Raw genomic sequence first — 20,996 nt, 5'->3', positions numbered from 1 at the left:
CTACTGCGGCTACGCGCCGCACAGTTTCCCAGAACCTGATTGGTAGTGAATGGGAGGCGTGCGTAAGCCCACCCCTTGCGCAGCTATTGGCTTTCTGAGTGCCAGTTAGCCTGGCGGTAACGCCCTCCTCCATGGGGTATGCATGCGCAGATGCGGCCTTCGGGGCGCGAAGGCGTGCGGGACCGCATAGGGTGGCGTACGCGTGCGTAGAGGACCGCGCCTGCGCAGTGCGGACTCAGGAGGGGGCAGTGCCGCTCGCCCCGTGTCGCCTGAGGTAAGAGGTGGCGGCGGGGCCGGGGGGCGGCGCGGGGAGCGTCCCGGGCCCGCGGAGAGCTGCCCTCGGCTCCTCCCGAGCCGCTCCGGCCGGGAGTCGGGCTGCGGCGACGCCCGGTTCGTGACTTCAGTCCGGCGGGGAGGCGGCAGGCCGGGGAGGGCCGCGGTCGTGGCGCAGGGACCGCGAAGCCGCGGGTCTCGGGCGGCCGCTGCCCTTACCTCGTTACCGGCGTGTGGCAGCGTGCCTCGTCGGGCGCTCGGCGGCCGTCAAGCCGTGCTGGAGCCTCTACTGAAATCTTGCTATTCGCCTTGTCTCCTGGGCGTATGGGACAACACATGCAGTTGTTCGTGCAAGTTTTTCTGCCACAGAGTTGCTTTAAAACGCAATTTAATGAACTCTGCAGAGTGCACGGTGCGTTGTCACTGCACCGCCATCAACTGCCCCGGGTCCTTCCCAGGGAAGCTGAGAACCGCTGGTCACTTCTGTGTTTAAAAAATGGGAGACTAGCGTACTTACTGAGACAGCTCTTCTGTAGTCTGTGCTTAAAAATCTCTTAAGCAAAGCTTTTTTTTTAAGTAATTAAAGCATTATTATCTTAAGATCCTTCTGCATTGTAAGGCAGGTGTTTCTTGGAGACTTTCTGTGCTAAGTGAAATGTCGAGAAAGCTCTCTAGTATCTCCTAGGTTTAGTCTTGTTTTATAGCTGTAGTGTCAAGTAGTAGAAATAGGCTTACAGTGAACATGATTTTTTACGTTACTTATTAAGATCAGGCAGCTCGGAGAGTTGTCAGTCTTGGTTTCAAAACAGGCTACTTTAAACGGGCAGCGCCTGTATCAAACCTGCTGTTGAGTAAAGGCTCACTTCAGAACTAGGTAGTAGTTCTGCTAATTTTTTCTGCATGTTTTTGGCAGCAGTAAAACCCGTTACTAACTTCTAGTGCCACCAAGTGGACATCTTTACTTGCCAATAAAAGCTTTCTTAAAATTATTTTTATTTCAACAATTATGTTCAACTTTTATGGATGGTTATTGCTAAGTGCCACTTCCGCATGTGCTGAAGTATTTTCTTCTGAATCAAATAAAATATTTCAAGCATAACAGCATGTATTGTTTTAATTGCTTACCTAATGCCTTGTTGAAGAGTGCCATTTGACAGCGGTACAACCTGACATTCCTCATTATCCATGAGGATAGTGCATACTTCCATGCATACCTTTTGGCCTTTGTTATTAACTTGATCTGGGAAAAATCAACATGTGACGTAGTAGTTGAAAAACCCGTGGTCTGCTTACTCCTCCATTCTTTTTCCTTTGTCAGAGCCATATGATGGGCTATATAGAAAGTTATGAGAGTAGAGCAAGACGGGCAAGGTAGTTAACAGTATCAACACAGAACGCTTCTGATTTGAAATGGAGTTTTCCCCATTTGCTGATTTAGACCACTCACCAAATCCTATGTGTGCTAAAGCGCAACCTCAAAATTTGGAAACTGCTGTAATGGAGCAAGGTCTAGGTCATGTAATCTGTTTAGGTAAGGATTTCTGTTTCCTGTACTAACCTAGCATTGAAAAGGAATCTCAAAACTCAAAATCGTGTTATCAGTCTGTAACTGTAAATATACGTACCCGAGTTCCGCTGTGTACCGTTAGCCGGCTGTTTTGGCTGAGCAGTTTTGCATCGTTCTTACAGGTAAAAATTTGTCTTTACCTTTTGACTTGTTTAAACTACTCGAGCTCAGTTCTGCCAGACCTGACTTCTGATATCCGTATCCTTGGGACGGAAATGTTCTACATACAGTCTTGTTCTTTTTTTATTTTATTGTTTTGTTTTCCCTCCACCTCCTCTTTGCAGTCTACCATGACTGTAAGCCAGTGAAGATAGGAAGCCAAGACGTTATTAGGCCAGTTAGGTTATGTAAATTTGCTGCAGCAGGTTTCTTTCAGTCATTTAGAGCGCTGTTTAAGGCAATGTCAGAGGAGGATTCCTCACCTGTTCTCCCTTGATGTAGTTCAAACATGTGTCGACATGTGAACTGCAGGTACTGCTGCCAGCAAGACACAACCTGGGCATGAGCAGAGTGTCCGCAAAGGCTTCCCAATCAGGCTGTACAGCTCTGACTGCAAGATAAGAAATATCCCCTCCTTCCTCTCCTTTTTTTAGACATCTTTAATATTTTCCAAGTGTTGGTACGAGTACTAATTTATTTATTGTTTTCCAGATCCCTTTCAACAACAAAATAATCATCTTAACTATTTTAAGAAACCTAATTGCAATGAGAACCAAAATGCCATTCGGAATGGTAAATGTTTCAAGGCAAATGCCTGTGAAACCAGTTCAAATATCCTTGAAAATAAATCTGAATATCAAAATATCACTTAAGACGTGCAGCTAAACTAGATCATCTTAGAATAAGGATTTTCATGGTAAACTCCATTCCCCACTTCTATTTCAGGTTCCATTCCAGAGAAACTGTGTCCTCATTTCTGTATGAATGTTCCAAGTTTATTTCATTTTACATTCTTACTGAGAGAAGTACGAACACCATCATGGAGACCGTGGATTTTGAGGAAGCAGCAATTTTCTCTGCCCAGAGTGCCCTTCCTTCAGGCAGCAGGAAAGAAGAACTCTTCCAATCTCCTTGGACTAACTGAGGCAGAATTAAAAGAACAGTTTGTAAGAGGTGATGGCCCAGGAGGTCAAGCCACAAATAAGACAAACAACTGTGTTGTCTTGAAGCATATTCCATCTGGGATTGTAGTGAAGGTAATTATACTTTATTTCATTAAGTCACAAATTGCATCATGTCTTCCAAGTCTCCTTTCACAGTAAAGCATAATCACAGTGCAAATATCATGGAAAAGTTTGTATGTATTGTAAAGAATCTCAGCACAAAGCAGTTTTGGTTATTGGTAGATAATAAACTTGGGGTCATAGCTGATCTTCCTGGCTTTGACATGCAGTATTATTTTGTAGTTTTCAATAAAATGTATCTTCATTGTAACTGCCTTTCAGTGGCAGCTGTCGTATTCCTATCCCTCTTGTGAGTTAGAATGTCTTCCTTAACAAGTCAATCATACTCACTTTGCAGATTCTTTTTAAGCATTACTCTTACCTACATCTTGTGGATTAATACTTTGAAATTAATCTTTGCTTGCTTATCGTAAGGGGAAGACACAGTTAAGTTAAACTCAGAAGAAGCTTTCCAAGGTAATGCAGAAGCAGTCTGGTTTGCTGACAGAATTAAAGATTAATGCAAAACCCAGTCTGACAAGTTACAGTCGCAAATAATTATTAGGCAGCCTCACCAAAATAGATCATCTGGATACAAAAGTTCCAGCAGTTCTTGGTAGGAGGATGCCCTTGGCTTGGGGGTAAGGGGATTTTTTTTTTTTACTGTAATGGCAGGAATATGTAGACTGAAAGGGAAAGCAAAAGAATAAACAGGTTCAAGTTCCAGTAAAAATGTCCTATTGTATTTCTTTAGTGTCATCAAACAAGATCAGTGGAGCAGAACCGAAAGATAGCCAGAGAAATCCTGCAGGAAAAAGTTGACCTTTTCTACAAAGGTGAAGATAGTGATGTTTTTAAAGAGAAGAAAGCATCAGAGAAGAAGAAGCAAGAGAAGAAAAGAAGAGCAAAGGAAAACCTAGAAAGAAAAAAGCATTTTAAAGAGATGCAACAACTGGATAAGAAATAAACGTGAAATACTGACTTGCCCTAGTAGGGTAAGGGAAATGTCTGTCATTATACCTAAACACAGTTTTCAAACTGACAGATGATGTAGGGCTTCATAAGCACAACTGAAATACTGAGCAGTGACCTGCTGTTACTGTAAAACCGAAAGCAGTCACGTATTCCTACTTCCGTCTGCCATCATCTCATTAATCACATTTAGCAATCAGTTTTTCTGCCAAGTTCAGAAAATTATTAACCAATCCTTGTTAAACAGGAACTATAAACTTTCCACCATGGTTAAGAGAGACAAAAAAAATCAAATAGATCTCCTTCTCCCCGGATAATACCTTATGATGCTCTGTGGGAGTTCCAGAACCTACAGAGAACAGCCCTTAGAGGTTGTAACTTTCCATCCTTACTCGGGTAATGCCTCCACTGACATAAATCCTTTATAAACAGTGACCAGGTTTAGATACTGGTTCTGACGGGGTAAACAGACGTGCTGATAGAAGAGACACCATTCACTGGCTGCCTCCTTCAGATCTGTTAGCTGAACAAATGCTCCCTCCTACTCAATTCTGAAGGAAGTTTAAACAGCAGCTTTACAAATCTTATCTGGAGTGGTGATGAGCATTGGTGGGGGAAGGCACTCCTGCAAGTGAGGAGGGTTGGTCAGTCGTGTTCTTCCAGTTCGAAAGTAAAATTGGGTCATTACAGATAAGGAACAACACGTGTTGGAAGCTGCCTCCCAAGGCAACAGAATCCAGTTCATCCAAGCTATGAAGTAATTAACTTTGCCTCTTAATACTGTATTTTCTTCAAGTATCCATAGTTCCATAGGTATTGGATATCACAGATATCCCATCTGCCTTGGGATTTAGATTTGATTGTACAACAGCGAATTACAGTCATTTATTATGTTTATGCTGTGCTGCAGTGAAGCTTGGGCATTTTGGTATCTTCATTCACGTTGACAGTTTCCCATTTTATGCAAATACTTGCAGCTGCTTTTCCTTTGTTACTGTTACTTTGAAGCCACTAGTGAAGTACACTTTCCTGGTTTAATCCTGTTAAGAACTCTTAATCGCTTAACCAGAACTTCTCTTTCATTTTTAGACAGCACCCTCACCGGCTGCCACCAAGTTCCGGCCTTCAACAGTGAAGGGAGAGTGCTTCAAGAACCAAAGCCACAGCATGGATTTTGAAAGCAATGGAGACTACTAGCGACTACACCGCCTTCTTACAGAGATCAATGGCATCCGGACTGTACCATGGATGGAAACTCTCCAGTAATCTGCAGGCCCGTTGCCTTGTCTGTTCCCGAACTTGAGCTTCCTGCATGAAGGTTAAATCTTTTATCTGTTGAGGATTCTTGTTCATGGAGTATGAATCTGATTAAAGTGACTGTACATAGTTTTAATACAAACTGTTAATGAAAATAAGCTTTATTACGTCAAGTAATAAATACATACAAAGATGCAAATAACAGTTTTAGTAATTTATCCAGAATTTTCTTTTTTTTGGCAAACTTTTAAACTGAAATCTCCAGCCTTAATGTAGAAATTAGCTTTCCAGGACCTTGTTATTATTTAATAGGTTTCCCTATTTTCCATATAACTCATGCACTTTAAGTGGACTTCAAAGCACTAACAGTCATGCAAATGTTTATGCAAAACGAACAAAAAAGGAAAAATAAGAGAAGGGGAAGGTTATTTCTAAGCAGGGTCTATGCTGTATGACAAATTGTGACTTAGCAGACTACTAGGTACAGCATGCTATTCTGCATTTATTAAAAAAAATCCTTAGAGCTTATGTCAAGCTTTGAAAGATTGACAGTTTGGGGTTAAGTGAATATAGTCAAAGGAAAAAAACAGAATGAGACTGTGGCTGGATAAGAAGAGAACTGAAATATAGCCCAGGAGAGAAAGAGCATTCCTCTGCATGCAGTTCAGTTTTCATGTTTTAGAAACATTTTAGGGAGTTTTAACGTCTTTACAAAATGCAAACCCTCAGTAAGTTGGAAAAATCCTTGTTTTCTCATTCTTAACTATACATTTTTGCAAGGGCAAAAAAAGAAAGGCAAAACATTCAAAGTAAAGGAATTTGTCTGAATGTTTCAAGAGTCAAAAGGAGTTAAGTGTTACTTTTTCTTCATTAAGAGATGGAAAATCTTGCAACTGAATTAGTGGGCTAGGATCTTGCATTTCGTTCCGTCTCAGCCAGGCATTCCCGAACTAATCCTCTAGCATGAATAATGCCTGCAAAAGAATTGGACACATTTTAAATCACCTCATTCAGGTCACACTTGCAGTGACAGTTCAGAGAAAGGTTTACGTATTTCTGTCCCGAGTTGCCAAGGCTACCACAACATGCCTCAGAAAAGGGAGAGATCTCTCGTTTCTCAAACATCAGCTGCTGCTAAGCAAGTTTGCTTTCCCAAACTGGCTTTATAAATTGAAAAGAGTCTAAACCAGGAATCAGAGCATGGTAAGATTTGTAGGTCTGCAGTGACAGGTGTATCTTAATGTGCAGCGCAGGCCTATTTAAAATCAAAGACTTAGCAGAAAGAACAAAAAAAAATCATCGTACCTACCCGTGAGCTATTTTGCTACAGTGGAGTGAAAAAAAATTATGAAGTTATTTGGGGAGTCATTTTAGCAAGCTCTAGAAGTCTTAATACCTTGGGACAGCTCTGCTCTGAAAGGGTGCATCAAAATCCAAGCCTTCATAATACTGCTTAAACACAAGTTGTGTCTCTTCTAAGAATAAGAAGTTTTTCATGGTGTGTGCAAAAAGTTACCTCCTAACACTGGCTCAGCTCCCAGTGCAAGTCATCACCACTTTACATGCTGCCATTATCTACTCTCATCTGATAGACATAATGTGGAATTTTCCACTACAAGTCCTGTTGCCTTGAGTTCCAGCAATCTGGACCTTGATTCTTAATCCTGGAACTAAATCTAGATTCATGTTCACAGAGCTGCTGAAAGAACAGACCTTGAGATAGATTTTAAAATGAGATGGACAGATTTTTCTACAACAAACGAGGTTATATTTTACTGACAGGACAAGATAGAAGGTGATTTCTCTGCTCAATCATGCTCCTTAACAAGGTGGAGAAAGGACAATAAGGCAACAGATGAGGTTTAATCTCTATTTGGAGGTAATGGATTCTGTTTCGAGAAGGCTGCTAGCCCAGATCACAGCAACAGCCTTTACATCCAAGGAGTACTGACTTGGGACTTGATGGGTGCAAGGCTTTGCAGAGGGTTAAATTGACACAAGTAAAGCTGCATCCCGCAGCTGTTGGATGCAGGAATGCGTACTCAAAGCAGTGCATTAGACCTGGATCTGGTGGCAGGACGCCCAGTTTATGCAGCAGAACTACCCTGAATTATGTAGAACACTGGGAATTTGGCCAATTTTAGAGGTCAGTAGCCTCTGTGCTTAGGAGCAGGTGGAGCTGGGGAACAGGGACTGTATTCAGGAATAACCTCCACATGGCCATGGAGGCTGCAGTCACGTGGCTACCCTCAATCGCTTTTGCTCTCCCACTTGCACATGCTCCTTCAGCCATTAGGCTCCCAAAATGGAAAGAGAGGTATGTTTGTGACCAAAAGATGGCAGCAAAAAGTATTTATTTGGGATTCTTTGCAACACTGGCAAGTCACAGTAGCAGCATTGAATCTTAAACCTGTGTTAGCCAACAAACTAAATACTCACTGCAAAAAGCAGCAAAACAACTTTTCCTCACCGAATGGGACCATTCAGTTCAGAGAACGTCTACATCTCTCCCGGCCTCTCTCAAGTTGTCCCCATTAGCCTATTGCCATTCATGATCTATTAATACTGACTCAGGCAATGCAATAAAGAGAGACTCCAGCAACATTGATTTTAGCTGGGCCAGATTCCACTTACCACTCATCAGCAGACTTTATTGCATCCTTTCCCAGAACAGCTACTAGTCATTTTATTGCATGTCATGGCAGATATATTGCTCTCCCGTAATGGTTGAGCCTTAAATAAAGCTTTGTAGTCTTGGATAAATGTAAGGGGGATTTGCAAGGTGGTGAAGTTAGTCTGTTACAATAACATTCCCATTCAGGGTTGAACGCATGAGCCAAACTCAGCACAAGGACCACGGAAAGGGAAGAAAAGGTAACTACATTATACCAGCAAAGGACAGAATGGCCAGCACAACTGTTGTCGATGGCCTTTCAGGGTCGTTTCAGGAGCTGAAGCAGTGGAATGTCCCACTGCTCCCTCAGAAATATCCCTCACGTGTCCCCTGCAGAGGACAATGTCAAGCTGATGTCAGCAGTGGGGCATGCGGGGGTTTCTTTCACACTGCAAGGAAAGGGCATTTATTACCCCTTTTAGCTGATGAAGCAAAGCTGAAGAGACCTCATCAGCCAGGCCTAAAAGCTTTCCCTTACTAGTGGACTCTTAATGACATCCACCTGACAACAGGTGATGGAGCCTAAGCAGCCCACACTCCACAGAGAGGAGGAACGGGTATGTTTGACATCTCAGTCTGAACGGCCTTGACTGACCACCTTTTTTTTTTTTTTTGTAGCTCTTCTCTCCACCAGCCTTAGTGTGAATTACCACAATGTAGTATTTCTTTAGGCAAAATGCACTTTAGTAAAGACTCTTGGGTCAAGTAGATGGGTGATGTGTATGAGAAAAAGTAAACAATGCTTGGTTGTATATTTTGGAGACTGGGGAGAAAAGGGAATTGAAGGGGCAAGTAAGTCACCAGGAACCTAGAAGCACATATCCATTAGACACCTTAAGGGTTCTAAAATAAGGTTTGAATTATTAACTGAAACTCCCCTTGTGCACATGAAACGCATTTGGTCACTGGTTTATCTATCAAATACAGCATGGATAGAGTATCCCAAGGTTTCAGTTGCTTGTTAATACACCTAGTTTAATGATGAGCTCAAGACAGCTGTCTCCTTTCAAAGCAAACAGTTGTCATGAACTGTATACAAGCAGTCAGTGCACAAAGTATATGTGACACAATTTTTTTTTTTTTTCATAAATTTAAACGTTACCTCTTTTTAGCCTCTCCATCGCACTTTTACTCCCAGCGTATGTGGGTCTAATCTCTTTTCCTAATTCTTCTATGATAGCTAGAAGTTCTGCATATTTGCTTTGTGGTACTTGACTGCTGCTGGTACCCTGTAGTTGAAAGCAGATTAATCTCAGTTAAATACTGCTAAAACCAAAACAGTTACAACAAACAGCAACTGGAAATTCATGGAGGACCAGAAATAGCCCTGGAAGCCACTTTTTAAAACAGTAAAATTTCAGGTTTATTATATAAACGTGATTTGCTTTTTGCCATTGCCGCTACAGTTGGACACAACGCTACGTGCCCTTCAAAAATCGGGATCAACTGGGAGCATGCAGCTGCAAGATTGGGACCTTAGGTGGAACAGAAGTTAAAACAGTCCTGCAAGAACAGCAAACTGAGAACTGCTTATTTAACCCTCTTTCTGCTTTTATCAATGTTTAGGTGTATATTTTCTGGAGGAGTTAGGTAGGCAGGAAGAGTGAGAAGCAGATATAAACAAAACTGCCTATATGATAAGAGAAATCCTATTAAGTCAAATACATTTCACAGAAAGTTTGCCACCGGATTCCTGAAGCAGTCCATAGGACACACACTTCATGAGACTAAATTTTAGAGTATAAATTTGCCAAAGAAAAACAGTATAGGACTATTCCTTTTTTAACAAATAATTTTAAAATATGTTAGAACCCTTACCATCAGAACATAACTCAAGACATGTTTCACTGTGACTCAGAAGGGATGGGACTAACAGTTAATTAGTAACCAATCTCACTCAGCACTCTGCCTAGTCTAATTTGATCCCAAGACATGTGCGATGAATCAGTCTGCCATTTGGGTTTGATTTCAGATCTTGGTGGGAGGGAGGAACACCTCAGATTACAGGCCACAATCCATGCTACTATGCAAACGTAGGGTCAGTGATCTGATTAAAGAAAAACAACAAGCAGAGCTGTACCTGCATCCCTTGTGTATAGCCTAGAGATGGGGGTCCGTAGTCATTTATAAGCTGTCTATATTGCGCAGATGTTGCCATACTTGTAGAGGGAGAGTGAACACTCCCAGCTGTAAGAGAAAAGAAAAAAAAAAATCTGTTACTATCTAAAGATTAATCAGTCTGTTACATTGGGACATATTTTAGATCACTTTTTTCCTAAAGCTGTGACCTCTCACCTTTGTCTAAGCCCACTAATGCTATTTTAGAGTCACACTACTTCCTAGGAAGAGAATGGCTAAATTAATGCTTCTCTAACATTTGCTGTACATTTGAAAATAGCACGGCCTGCAACATTATAAGTGCAAATTGTTTGCCTGAAAGTGAAACACAGTGTAGCATGACAGGTTGTTCTGCTTAGACAATCTGTAAATATTAAGGAGCCCTATTTTTGCATATATACATTCCACATAGATGAGTCTAATGTACTGTGCTATTTTTACTTTTTCAGTGCAAGTTATCTGAAAGTAATTTTGCAACTCAAAGTGTCATCACATGGTCAATGCAAGTTACCCTCGGTACTATTTTCAGCCAATGCCAAAACTATTCGTAGGGAACAGTCAGTTGAGGTATATAAGATCTGCTGCTCATTGTATGACATCAGAGGCAAAGAGTGCTACCATTATTCCTCTTTGTGTGATATCAAACGTTTTTAGCCAGTGATACTGTGCTATAGAAGTAAACCAAAGGAAAAATAACTTTGGGTTATGGTTACTTTTTCTAAAGTTACAAAAGATTGTATTCAGATCTACAGGGTTTTGAGTCAGCTAAGAGTTACAGAAACAGACTCTAATGTGATCATTGCCAAACTGCTCCAGAAATGAACAATCAAAACACTTCTTCCCCCTTGCCCTGCAACGGTAAGAATTTGGGTTTGAGAAACAACTTTGAGATTTTTCTTATGGGGCTTAACTGTGCTGCCCATTTCACAACAGTGTTAGAGGACCTGCTGGTTATGGACTCTACACTCAGGACTAGGGGAGCATTACACCATTCAACTTGTTCACTCTTGCAGCTGAAGTGCCCCTGCATCCACTGGTGCTGCTGCCTTTGCCTGTAGGCACAGACACAGACTGCCAGCTGCCTGGAAAAATCTTCCCCCTTACAAACTCCTTTGCTGAAAATTCCCAACTGTCTTTTGTATGTGGAACAGATCTCATTTACCAGCCTTCATTTAAATCTAAATTAAACTGATGCTAAAAGTCACTGGGGCTCAGAACTATGTAAATCTCTAGCTTTGTTTTAAAGTTGCAAGCGATTTCATCCCGTATTTTCCCCTCACTACAAAAAGAAAGAGCCAGCAGTTACACTGTAAAAAGCACTGCTGAACATACTGGAACAGACTCTTGTCCTCAGCTGGGAAGTCTCCTCCCACTTCAGAATTAATCACAGGCTATCATTGTAATGTTGTCTTCATTACAAGAACAGAGTGTGTTCTTAATTTTAACTAGTTAACCGAATGTGAAATCCTAAAAAAGGTAAATTGGGCTGGTCACTAGATCACCTTAAAAAAGCAAGGTTTCTCTTTGTCTTCAACTAAGCTGCTAAATTTTATGGCATTACGATCTGCATTTCCATTGCTAAGGTTTCACATTTTGCTGAAGCAGAGTAAAACAAAAAAAACCTCAACACCGCATCCATAGAGTACAGCACTGTGAAGGAACACACAGTTGTCAGCTACTCTCTCAATTAGTTCTTCACATTATCAGCTCAAAATACATGCAAAACTGTAAGACTTCTGTACGTACAACTCAGTCAATATCTCAAGTCCAGATGACTGAATTTCAACAGTTATCAAACATGACACAACAGCAAACCGCATCTTTCCTCCAAGGACTTCAAAATGCTTCAAAAACATTAATGAGCCCCTTGTGCTGCAAGGTAAGGTTTAATTACCTCAATTAAGCAGAGAAAGAATTAAGCAATTCTTCCTCATGTACAATAAAACAAAAGACCCGTCCTGCAAAGACTTGTTCCTGAACTGTTACTGCAAGCAGTCACATACAAGACCTGGGAGCTCCAAACTGGTTCAGAATTAAGGCAAGGACTCAGATGACCAGGCTTAGGAATCCTGCTTTACCCACTGAGCAAACCTGAGCTGCAGCCCATGCAAAACAAAAAACCATCTACCACCACCATACTGGTTAATGATAATATAGTACAGATAATTTAGTGATTGTTTCAGGTTATGTTGATTTAAGCAATGCTTGGTCTGTACGAAGTAACACAGTAGGGTATGTCTAGATAAGAAAGAAAACCCTGTTAGAAATGTGATGTGTCAAGACAAAGCAGTGAATCTAGGGGCTGACCAAGAAGAGTTTCACAGATGTGAAAGCCAGCAACACACGGCGTTGCAGTGGACAGTAGCTGGTCTCAGCATGGGAGCTTGAATCCAGCAGCGACTCAGTCAACACTGAATGACAAAAACGAACAAGAACTTTCAGTAGGCAACTACGAGTAAGAACTCCCTGCGTTGGAGTAAGAACTCTCCTGATTTGAATCAGCAGTCAGATCAGTAGAGTGGCGTCGCTTGGGCAGCCAGGGGTGCTGTATCGTTTACTGTACCCACGACATATGCAGAGCTGTGCTGCAGACACTAGAGGCCATTGCTGAGTACGGCATGCCCTGCCAAATGACAGATCGTGGTAACCATGGTGAGTTTACCCGTTTCTTTGCAGTCTGCATCAAAAATGTAATAAGACATAATGCCATGCGCCGACCACTTTATCAGCAGCAGCAGGCCCGGAGAACAAAGAAAAGGATTTGACTTGGCCATGGAACCAGCCTCCATGCACCCATGTCAGAAGTTGTGCCAGTCAAACTCAGCTGGAGGGGGAAAAAAATGAAAAATCCTTGATTTCACCTCAATTTAAGATGATGCAATCATGAAAATGAAATTAATTGTGGGGGTATTAGTATCTCACAGGGTAACGGACCTTGAGCTTTTTGACCTATCACTTCGTATGTTAATCTCAAGGAGAAGCCCTGGGTCTTGGATGACTATTACTCAATTAACCCAAAATACATCTGCATGTCTGAACATCCTGTATATCTCAGATTAAAAAAAAAATTAAAAAATATCACCAGCTATTGCTGTTACAGTTAGCAAGAAAAATTAGGCCAGCAAGTCTCACAGTCAATACCCAGTCAAAAATCAGTGTGATGATTAGGTATTCACTAGAGAGAAAAAAAAGGAGGGGGGGGATTTAAATTGAGGCTTGCTCTCTCACGTTAAAATGACAATGGAGACAAGACAGTTTAGAATTGACAGAATCGAGAAGGGAGTGTGCTTGGTACTGAATTTAAGTGACACCCTGTATCACATCCCAAATTGTCTTAGTGCTTGCTGCTGTTTAAAACCTAAATTAATATACACACTTTCCTCCCTCCACTCTCCTAATTAAATGTACACAAAACCTTTTATACACCCATTTATGCTTGTGCCAACAATGTCTTTTATTTCTGTATTCAAACAGAAGACTGCCAGAAGCATTTTCTCCCACAAAAATACAGTGATTTGCTTGTTAATCAATATTAATCTTTATTAATTGGGGGGAGGGGGGGTGTCTAACAATACAGCAAACAGAAATGAATTTTTGTGTCAAAATCTCTTCCTTCCAGCAGCCTCTCTGAGCCCAAATTCACACCCTGGGAGACAAAGGATCTCGAATCGATCTTTGTTTGCCTAAACTCCCACTGACCAGGAATCTTCCCATTAATTTCCAATAGGTTTGTAGGGATCCCTTCAGCTCCTTTGCTACTGTCTCCAAGCCTGAGCAATGATACCAATTTGCCGATCTAAGTTTTAATTCTTAATTCTATTGCTGCTGCTTGGTGGAAAAATAACTGGGGAAGGCAGCTTGCTATGCACCCTGCAAGGAAGCAGTAGGAGCAGGAACACTAGGGTACACTCACCTGATCCACTCCCAGCAGATGCCATGGCATCTACACAGCTCAACTGCCACTCTGTTTTACTCTCACCAACAGCAAAGTAAAATCAGGAATAGTTACTCAGCTCACCAAGTTACTCATGTAGAACTGACTTAGACAAGCCAAGAGCCAACCCCATTGGATATGTGTTTCTCTACTACCCTGTTACTTTGTAAGGTCCTATAAAACTGCATAGGTAAACTGCCATTTTACAAACTCTTTCTACACATGAACATGGCAGCATGTAAGAAGAGACACCTGCAGCCTGGAGTTTATCCAAGGTACATGGTATAGTCTGTGGAATCTCACTGCTTCCACCTCTATTTCACAGTCTCTTCAAGCTGAGCTTGTTTGCAACATAAAGGCTGTTGCCATTTAGATGGCTAGCGGTCATCAGCTCTTTATGTAGAGCCCAGTGCTGGAGGTTACTGTCTCTGCCCACGACTGGAGGATGTTCCTCATCTGCTTCAGATGACAGCAGTTCGATTCCTGATGGCATGCGGTATGAGACAACCAGGCTGGGATATTTTAACTGAGAGGATGTAACAACTTCTGTCCTAAACCAGACAACTTTGCAACAAAACACATGAGAAATGTTCATGTAAGCTGCTCTGCCAAGGTAGATTGCGAGGCAAGTATCTTCCAGCACAGGGGAGAGGCAGCATCTTCAACTAGCACAGCCATTTCTGCAGCGAGTATTTGAACACAGCCTGAATCACAGTTGTAGTGTTTTGGCTGACTACATGAATGTTTGATTCCTTAGCCCTCTACGCACTTTGGTTTAAGTTCAACAAGAACTCCTTGCCATCCATGGGACACCACATGCATGTCTACACAAGTAGATTTACTGCACAGCCAAGCCACACACTGAACTCTACAGGAGTTGCCAACCCAGAGCGAAAACAGACAGCCCCCATTTCCCACAACCTTCCAATATTTTTTTTAATTTAAAATAATGGACCCCATTCTCATTTGCACAAAACATTCCTTATAGCACTGCCTGTGAAAGTTATATTTTCATCCACTATTTCCCCCTTAAACAGCCCTTGTAGTAGAAACAGACCTTTCTTTGAATAAAACTATTTCCTTTTAAAAAAATCCAGTGCGCACACACATAAATATGTTCTCAAGAACTAGGACATTCTTTATCGTAACAGCCAGAGGCCTTGCTCTTTTGATCTGTCACACTCTGGGCCTTTCCTCTGGTATTCTCATTCTATTTAATCTTTCCATGTGGATAACGGTCATGTTTTATGTCTCCTCTCCCTACCCCCCTGCCTTTCTTTTTTTTTTTTAATCGGAAAAAAAAGACAGTCACTTGGACTCCCTACCATTCTTCTTTTCTAGCTTAAGACACAGGCTATTTCTATACTAGCAAGTTATTTGGCACAACAGGAAAGGATCAAAAGATGAAAGCACTTGGTACATGTATACCACATGCAGTTGGGGTGAGTAGGTATGACTTAAGACCTGATTTTAGTCTGGTCCCCCAGACTAAGTGTCTGTATCGTGGCTACGGTTCAAAGCTGTCCAGTCTTTGGTTTGGACCCTTGTGTTCCCATTAAGGGATGGAGCATTAGTGGTGCACAACTGGAGCAGAGCTACTGGTTTACTTTTATCCAAAAGGAATCAAGTTAGCATGAACCCAAACCACCCTGCAACTCAACCAACATGTGATGGGTGGAGACTATGAGGAGATTTGCTGACTGTGAAAACCGTACCATTGCTCTGAAGTGAAACACTCAGGTAGACAAAGCCAAAAATGCCAGTTTTCCAAATGTCCAAACAAGTCCAAATTACTAATTCTGCAACATGTTTACAGTGCTTCTTTTCAGACCATTTTTAACTTCAAATGGACTTCAAGAGATCAGGGAACCAGCAAACTTCAGTTTTAATCAGAGGGGGGAGTATATTTCCTAGAAATTATCCCCTCTGCTAAGGCACGAACACTTTGCTCTCTGCTCTGCCTACAAACAGTATTCTTTCCAGTACTCCCACTCAAAAAACAACCTCTCAATATGGACAACAATATCAAACATAAGCTGTCTCTGTAAAGAGCGACAAGCAAGCCATTTTCTCACGCAAGTCTGTGCTGCAGTCTTAATAATATAAGGAACAGCCCAGTGTGCTCAGTATCATTTCTCAGGACTGAATGAAAGCGGTCTCTACAGTTGCAAGCTACAGCTCCAGCTAGGGAAAATCTTTTCGTTTCACCTCTCAGTGAGAATTTGCACTTTTCACCAAGAAACTTCTGGTTGGTGTGAGGTGCGGGCAGGTGCACTGACAGCCCTGTTGGTCCTCAGCTACAGCAGTACCTGTTGTACAGGTCACCACTTGTTCATGCGGAGCCAACACGCAGCTCCTTCCCTTGTCACAGTCTGCTGGAATTTGTTTCTCCAGATCCAACATACAAAAGTTTTTAAGCTTTATTACAGGAACAGAGTTTTGTCTTGAAACCTGACATTCCTGCAAGAATTAGAATAAAACCAAAGGAGAATCCCAAGCTCCTTCTGCTGCCTTCTGTATCTTAAAACTACTTTTCTCTGACCTGTGCAAACTCTGAACAAAACAGGAATGCTGGTGAATACCCACAGAGCCAGAAAACACATGGAAACAGGGGGAAAGACAAACTACAGACCAGTTCACAGCTGGTGTAAATCTCTCTGCTTCCACTGAAGTCAGTGGAGATGCTCTACTTCACCTCAGCTCAGCAGCTGGCCCTCTTACAGAGAAATAGAGTCAAACAATATGAAACACAAGACAGATGAGGAGGAAACTACTTCACAGGATTCAGTACGATAAGCAAGAGAACACAAACAAATCAAAACATGGCTGTTAGAACGGGTAACAGAGGTTCCCCTGGGACACTGCAGGTTCAGGTGAGGCTGGGAAGGCAGAGCCACAGCACCGCAGGTCCCCCACAAAGCACCTTTTTACCGCCCAGGCAGAGAAGGTGCTTGTGCAGGAGATAAAACAGGGCTCCCCAAACACAGTTTGGAGCTGATAGCCTGGGGTGATACATGCAGAAGCCCAATTCCCAGAGCACCAGCCCTCCAGGAAGGTGACCGATAATTCAGACAAAACACTGCAAGTCTGGTTGCAGACACCCTGGGCCAGGTATCACCACTGACCTGGGCAACAAGAAAGAGAAATAGGCACCAAATTCTGCTGTGACAATGCGTTCTCCTTCCCTCAGCCTGGTGTAAGGCAGAGGAGTCAGCACCCGGATGCTTCCAGCATCCTGAGTCACTTGCGGATCAGCTACATTTTCCTCACCCGCAGTCATCCCCAGATCTGCCGACAACCCACGGAGCCTTCCTCCCCATATTTCCTCCCTCACAAACAGCTCCTCACCCTGAGGACTTCAGTCCAGGTTTCTGAATCCCCAACATGCTCCCGTGCAAGAACAGAGCAGAGTCACCCATCAACCACAACTGCTTCATCTCACTGATCCATTTACTGAGTGGAATTTAAACATGATTGTGCAGAGTGGCCACTCTCAGCCTAAACTTGAAAGGAGTTAGCTCTGCAGCAAGGACGCAGCTCCAGGAGCTGAGTCGACACTGCCTTTCCAAATACTCCTGCACCAGAAGCCCTGCACTGCAGGGAAGCAGCATTACCTCCCAGAGGAAAATCCCTGTGAGATCCACAGCTGGCCAGAGCCCTCCGTCGGCCGAGACCAAAATATTCAGCATTCATACAGAGAGGCTTCTGCAGGGCTGATTTCAGGCCAAAAGGGACAGATTTCCTGTTTTCCTCTCCTCTGCAGGACGGGGCGGGGGGTCCTTCACCCCAGGTTTGGAAGCAAACCTAGGATTTTCTACTTCTGGCTGAGGGGCATTTAATTTAAGCACAATAGAGAAGCAATCTCCTTCAACTCAGAATTAAGCTCCAGAAAGGAGGGGGCCATTTGCAGTCATATCACTCTGAATGCGATATGTGCAACTGCGAGGACTGCTTTGTCTAACTCCCTTGGCCTTAGGCCACGGTGCTGGCAATACCACTAGCTAGAGGAAGAGCTGGTGCGTGAGGATAATGGCAGAAGACAGGGAGGGAAGAGAGCCCATTTTGGATTCAGAGGAGGACGTGCTTTCATTGAAAAGATTCTGGGGGTGTTGAGGATGATCCGAACTCAGAAGAGAGGCCAACTTAGACAGGAATAGTTCCAGCATGACAGCAAACTGCTGCTAACTTGCCATTACGAGGAAAAAAGGAGCGGGGGGGGGGGGGGGGAGGAAGGGAATGATAAAACTGCATGAAAGAATCTAAAACCCTGATCGCAGCCGGAGCGTTAGAAAGCACACAGACACGGCAGCAAGAGGACTGGAGACAGAAACTTCACCACTCGGCTCGCATTGTGAGCGGCATGTCTGACCCGGGATTTTGCAGTCCTTGCTCGCAGAGCAGCCAGGCTCGGATCCCCCACCCCGCAGCATGACCTAATCCCCACCCCTCACCCACCATCGCAAAATACCACCTTTGTTTTCCCTGCAATTTTACGGCTGTTCCGGAGAGCAAGGCACAGGTTCTCGTGGGAGCCGACAGGAGAAAGGCTTCCCTTGCTGGGCTTTGTTTTGTTTCTTTTTTTTTCCTCCGGTGACACTTCTGCTTTTTGTCAAAAATCCTTAGCACATCCCCTGCTTCCTGACCCCTTTGCAGCGCAGCGCTCGGGCCCACGGTGCTCCCCACACACAACCCAGGCACGCCGAGCCTTTACACGCTCGCAGCTCCACTGAGCTCCGCTCCACGCAGGATCAAACCTACTCCTGCACGCAAGTGTCTGAGGCACAGGGACCTCGGTTCATCCACCAGCTGGTGACGATTCCTTGCAGTAAAATAAGATTGCCACTCTCCTGGTAGCTAGAACAGAGGTGCATCTCGTTGATCCCTTTCGTTCATCAATCTGCCAGGATCACAACCACAAACGGCGCTGTAAAAATCACCCAGGCAGATTTCCCTCCTTCCTAAATACAACTGCAAAAACTTTCCCTTCTCAAAAAAAAAAAAAAAAAAAAATCAGCCTGATTTCTGGCTGCGGATGGTCTGATGCCAGCCCTGCAGGCTGGGGCTGCGGGGAAGGGAGACGGGAATACTATTCTTTTAAGTCAGAACCAACTTCTCCATTTTGGTGCTGTTTAATACTAGCCGACATGCACCGATTAGCGAGATCCCCTCCAAATATCCCACAGCGAAGCAATTGCTGCTGCGGCTTTGTTCAGACTGCACTGATTTACACACACTCCCCACGACGGAGACCCACTTTTACAGCAAACACCTCAGCACAAGAAAAAACTGCTGCTACCTTCGGAAATTAGGGAGGAAAGAGAAAAGGGGGGGAATGTAGTTAAAAAAAAAAAAAAGTTAATGCCATCAAGGAAACTTTTTAGAGAGGAAAGTTGGGAGGACTCCTGTAGAGATCCATGGAGGAGGAATGATTTTTAAAAAGGGGTTTTGTAACAAATAAAGAGCAACTGCTGCCCCCCCTTCCAAAAAACCTACAGCGAGCAAAGGGCTCGTCCGCCCGGGCTGCTCCGCGCAGCCGGGAGGCTCTGAGGGGGGAGCGGGGACCGAGGGTCTCCCTGAGGCACTGGCGGCCCCCCCGGCGGCGGAGGGCGCGGGGCCGGGGTCCCGGGCGGCCCCTCCGCCTGAGGAGAGCGGCCCGGGGCGGCCCCTCCGCCTGAGGAGAGCGGCTCGGCGGCCGCGCGCGTGAGGCGAGGCGCGGCGCGAGCGGCACTTGCGGCGTCCCGCCAGCAGCGGTCCTCGCTGAGGCGCCGGCGGAATATTCCTGATTCAGATCAATCAGCCGCCCCGGGGAGCCGAGCATGGAGGAAACCCGGCGGCCGGAGCCCCGGAGCGGCGGCGGCGGCGCGGGGCCGACCCGGCGGGCGCGGCGCCCCCGCGGAGGGGCGGCGCGGTGCCGGCTCACGGCGCCGGCCGGCGGGCGGGCGCTGGTAATGGCGGCGCGGAGCCGGCGCGGAGCCGCTGCCCCGCCATACCGGACTGGGCAAAAACTCGAGTCCGGGGCTTCCCCCCAGGTACCGGTGCGGCACCGCGGCGCCCCGCCGCACGCCTCCCAAACTTGCCACCCAGTTGCCGCCGCGGACTTACCCGGGTTGAGGGGAGTCCCGGGGATGTGGGCGTTCAAGTTGGGCTTGTAAGACATTCCCAGAGACATGGCCAGCGGGAGGAGGAGAGGCGTCCTGAAATTCAGTGAAGCGTCTCCGTGTCTCCCAGACACTTTGGGTTGTTTACAGCAGTAGCAGCACCGGCAAATATGGCCGTCAGTTATATTGACACCCACAATGCAATATATCATCCATACATCACGAGGAGACGCGGATCCAAAAACTTTGGGGGAGACGAGGCAGCCACCCGCCGCGGCGGCCCGGCGCCCCGCGCACCTCGGCGCGGAGGGGGCGCGGAGGGGGCGCGGCGGCGGGGGGTGCCGCGGCCATCCCCTCACAGACAATGGAGCTCCCCTCAGGGACGCCGCCGTGAGAGGAGCCGGGCGGGGAGGGGAGGGCGGGCAGGCGGGGAGCCCGGCGACGGCGGGAGGCGGGGGGGGCGATTTAATTAACTTCGGAAAGTTTTGGCACAACTTCTCATTTAAATCGGCTGTGCCTGCGCCGGGCGGCGGGGGGGCCGCGGCCAACAGCCCCTGTCAGAGGAGAAAGGCTGACGCGTCCCGCAGGGTGGCCCAAGTGTCGCTGCCTTCCCGCCTCCCCCCCCCACCTCACATCAGGCGTTCACCTCGGATTTACTCCCCGTCTCCCCCCGCTAATGTCTGTGGAAAATACCTGTTGATAATTTTAGAATAAAGGATTTTCTTTTTCCCCCAGATGCCGCCAAGGAAAAATCTGTCATTTCCTTCTTTTTTTTTTCCTTTTCTTTCAAACCACTATTTCTCTCCACTTGAAGGTTGAAGGTTAATGTAGATTGCCGCTTCTGAGGGATTAAAAAATAAATACGAATCTCGTTGATAATTGACTCATTTTCTGCAAGCAGCAGTAAAACTTCCCCACAAAAAAAAAAAAAATCTAAATT

The 20,996-nt window shown here is 44.8% G+C and overlaps 2 protein-coding genes across 2 annotated transcripts; one reads left to right on the top strand and one right to left on the bottom strand.

The window, feature by feature from the left end:
- Positions 1 to 251: 251 nt before the first annotated feature.
- MTRFR (mitochondrial translation release factor in rescue) lies at positions 252 to 5,343 on the top strand. Its single transcript, XM_059827665.1, has 4 exons — positions 252 to 274; positions 2,726 to 3,036; positions 3,758 to 3,998; positions 5,065 to 5,343. The coding sequence occupies exons 2-3, from the start codon at positions 2,761 to 2,763 to the stop codon at positions 3,968 to 3,970; spliced, it is 489 nt and encodes a 162-aa protein (XP_059683648.1). The 5' UTR covers positions 252 to 274; positions 2,726 to 2,760; the 3' UTR covers positions 3,971 to 3,998; positions 5,065 to 5,343.
- Positions 5,344 to 5,448: 105 nt separating this feature from the next.
- On the bottom strand, positions 5,449 to 20,326 carry CDK2AP1 (cyclin dependent kinase 2 associated protein 1). The gene is made up of 4 exons (XM_059827664.1): positions 20,061 to 20,326; positions 9,987 to 10,093; positions 9,009 to 9,135; positions 5,449 to 6,206 (listed from the first exon to the last, which is right to left on the bottom strand). Exons 1-4 carry the CDS (start codon positions 20,266 to 20,268, stop codon positions 6,139 to 6,141), a joined length of 510 nt encoding a protein of 169 aa, XP_059683647.1. The 5' UTR covers positions 20,269 to 20,326; the 3' UTR covers positions 5,449 to 6,138.
- Between the last annotated feature and the right edge of the window lie 670 nt (positions 20,327 to 20,996).

This window comes from Gavia stellata, chromosome 21 (assembly GCF_030936135.1).
Source record: "Gavia stellata isolate bGavSte3 chromosome 21, bGavSte3.hap2, whole genome shotgun sequence".
Taxonomy (NCBI): Eukaryota; Metazoa; Chordata; class Aves; order Gaviiformes; family Gaviidae; genus Gavia; species Gavia stellata.
The sequence above is the reverse complement of the archived record's forward strand: the minus strand, read 5'-3'. Positions and strand labels throughout refer to the sequence as shown.

Excerpts from the sequence above, each read along its gene's own strand:
- CDK2AP1 (XM_059827664.1), bottom strand. The coding sequence starts at position 20,268 with ATGATATATTGCATTGTGGGTGTCAATATAACTGACGGCCATATTTGC. Across the intron at positions 9,136-9,986 it reads GCTATACACAAGGGATGCAG|GGTACCAGCAGCAGTCAAGT; the intron begins GTACAGCTCTGC and ends TTTCAACTACAG. Across the intron at positions 6,207-9,008 it reads GATGGAGAGGCTAAAAAGAG|GCATTATTCATGCTAGAGGA; the intron begins GTAACGTTTAAA and ends ATTCTTTTGCAG.
- MTRFR (XM_059827665.1), top strand. The coding sequence starts at position 2,761 with ATGAATGTTCCAAGTTTATTTCATTTTACATTCTTACTGAGAGAAGTA. Across the intron at positions 3,037-3,757 it reads CATCTGGGATTGTAGTGAAG|TGTCATCAAACAAGATCAGT; the intron begins GTAATTATACTT and ends GTATTTCTTTAG.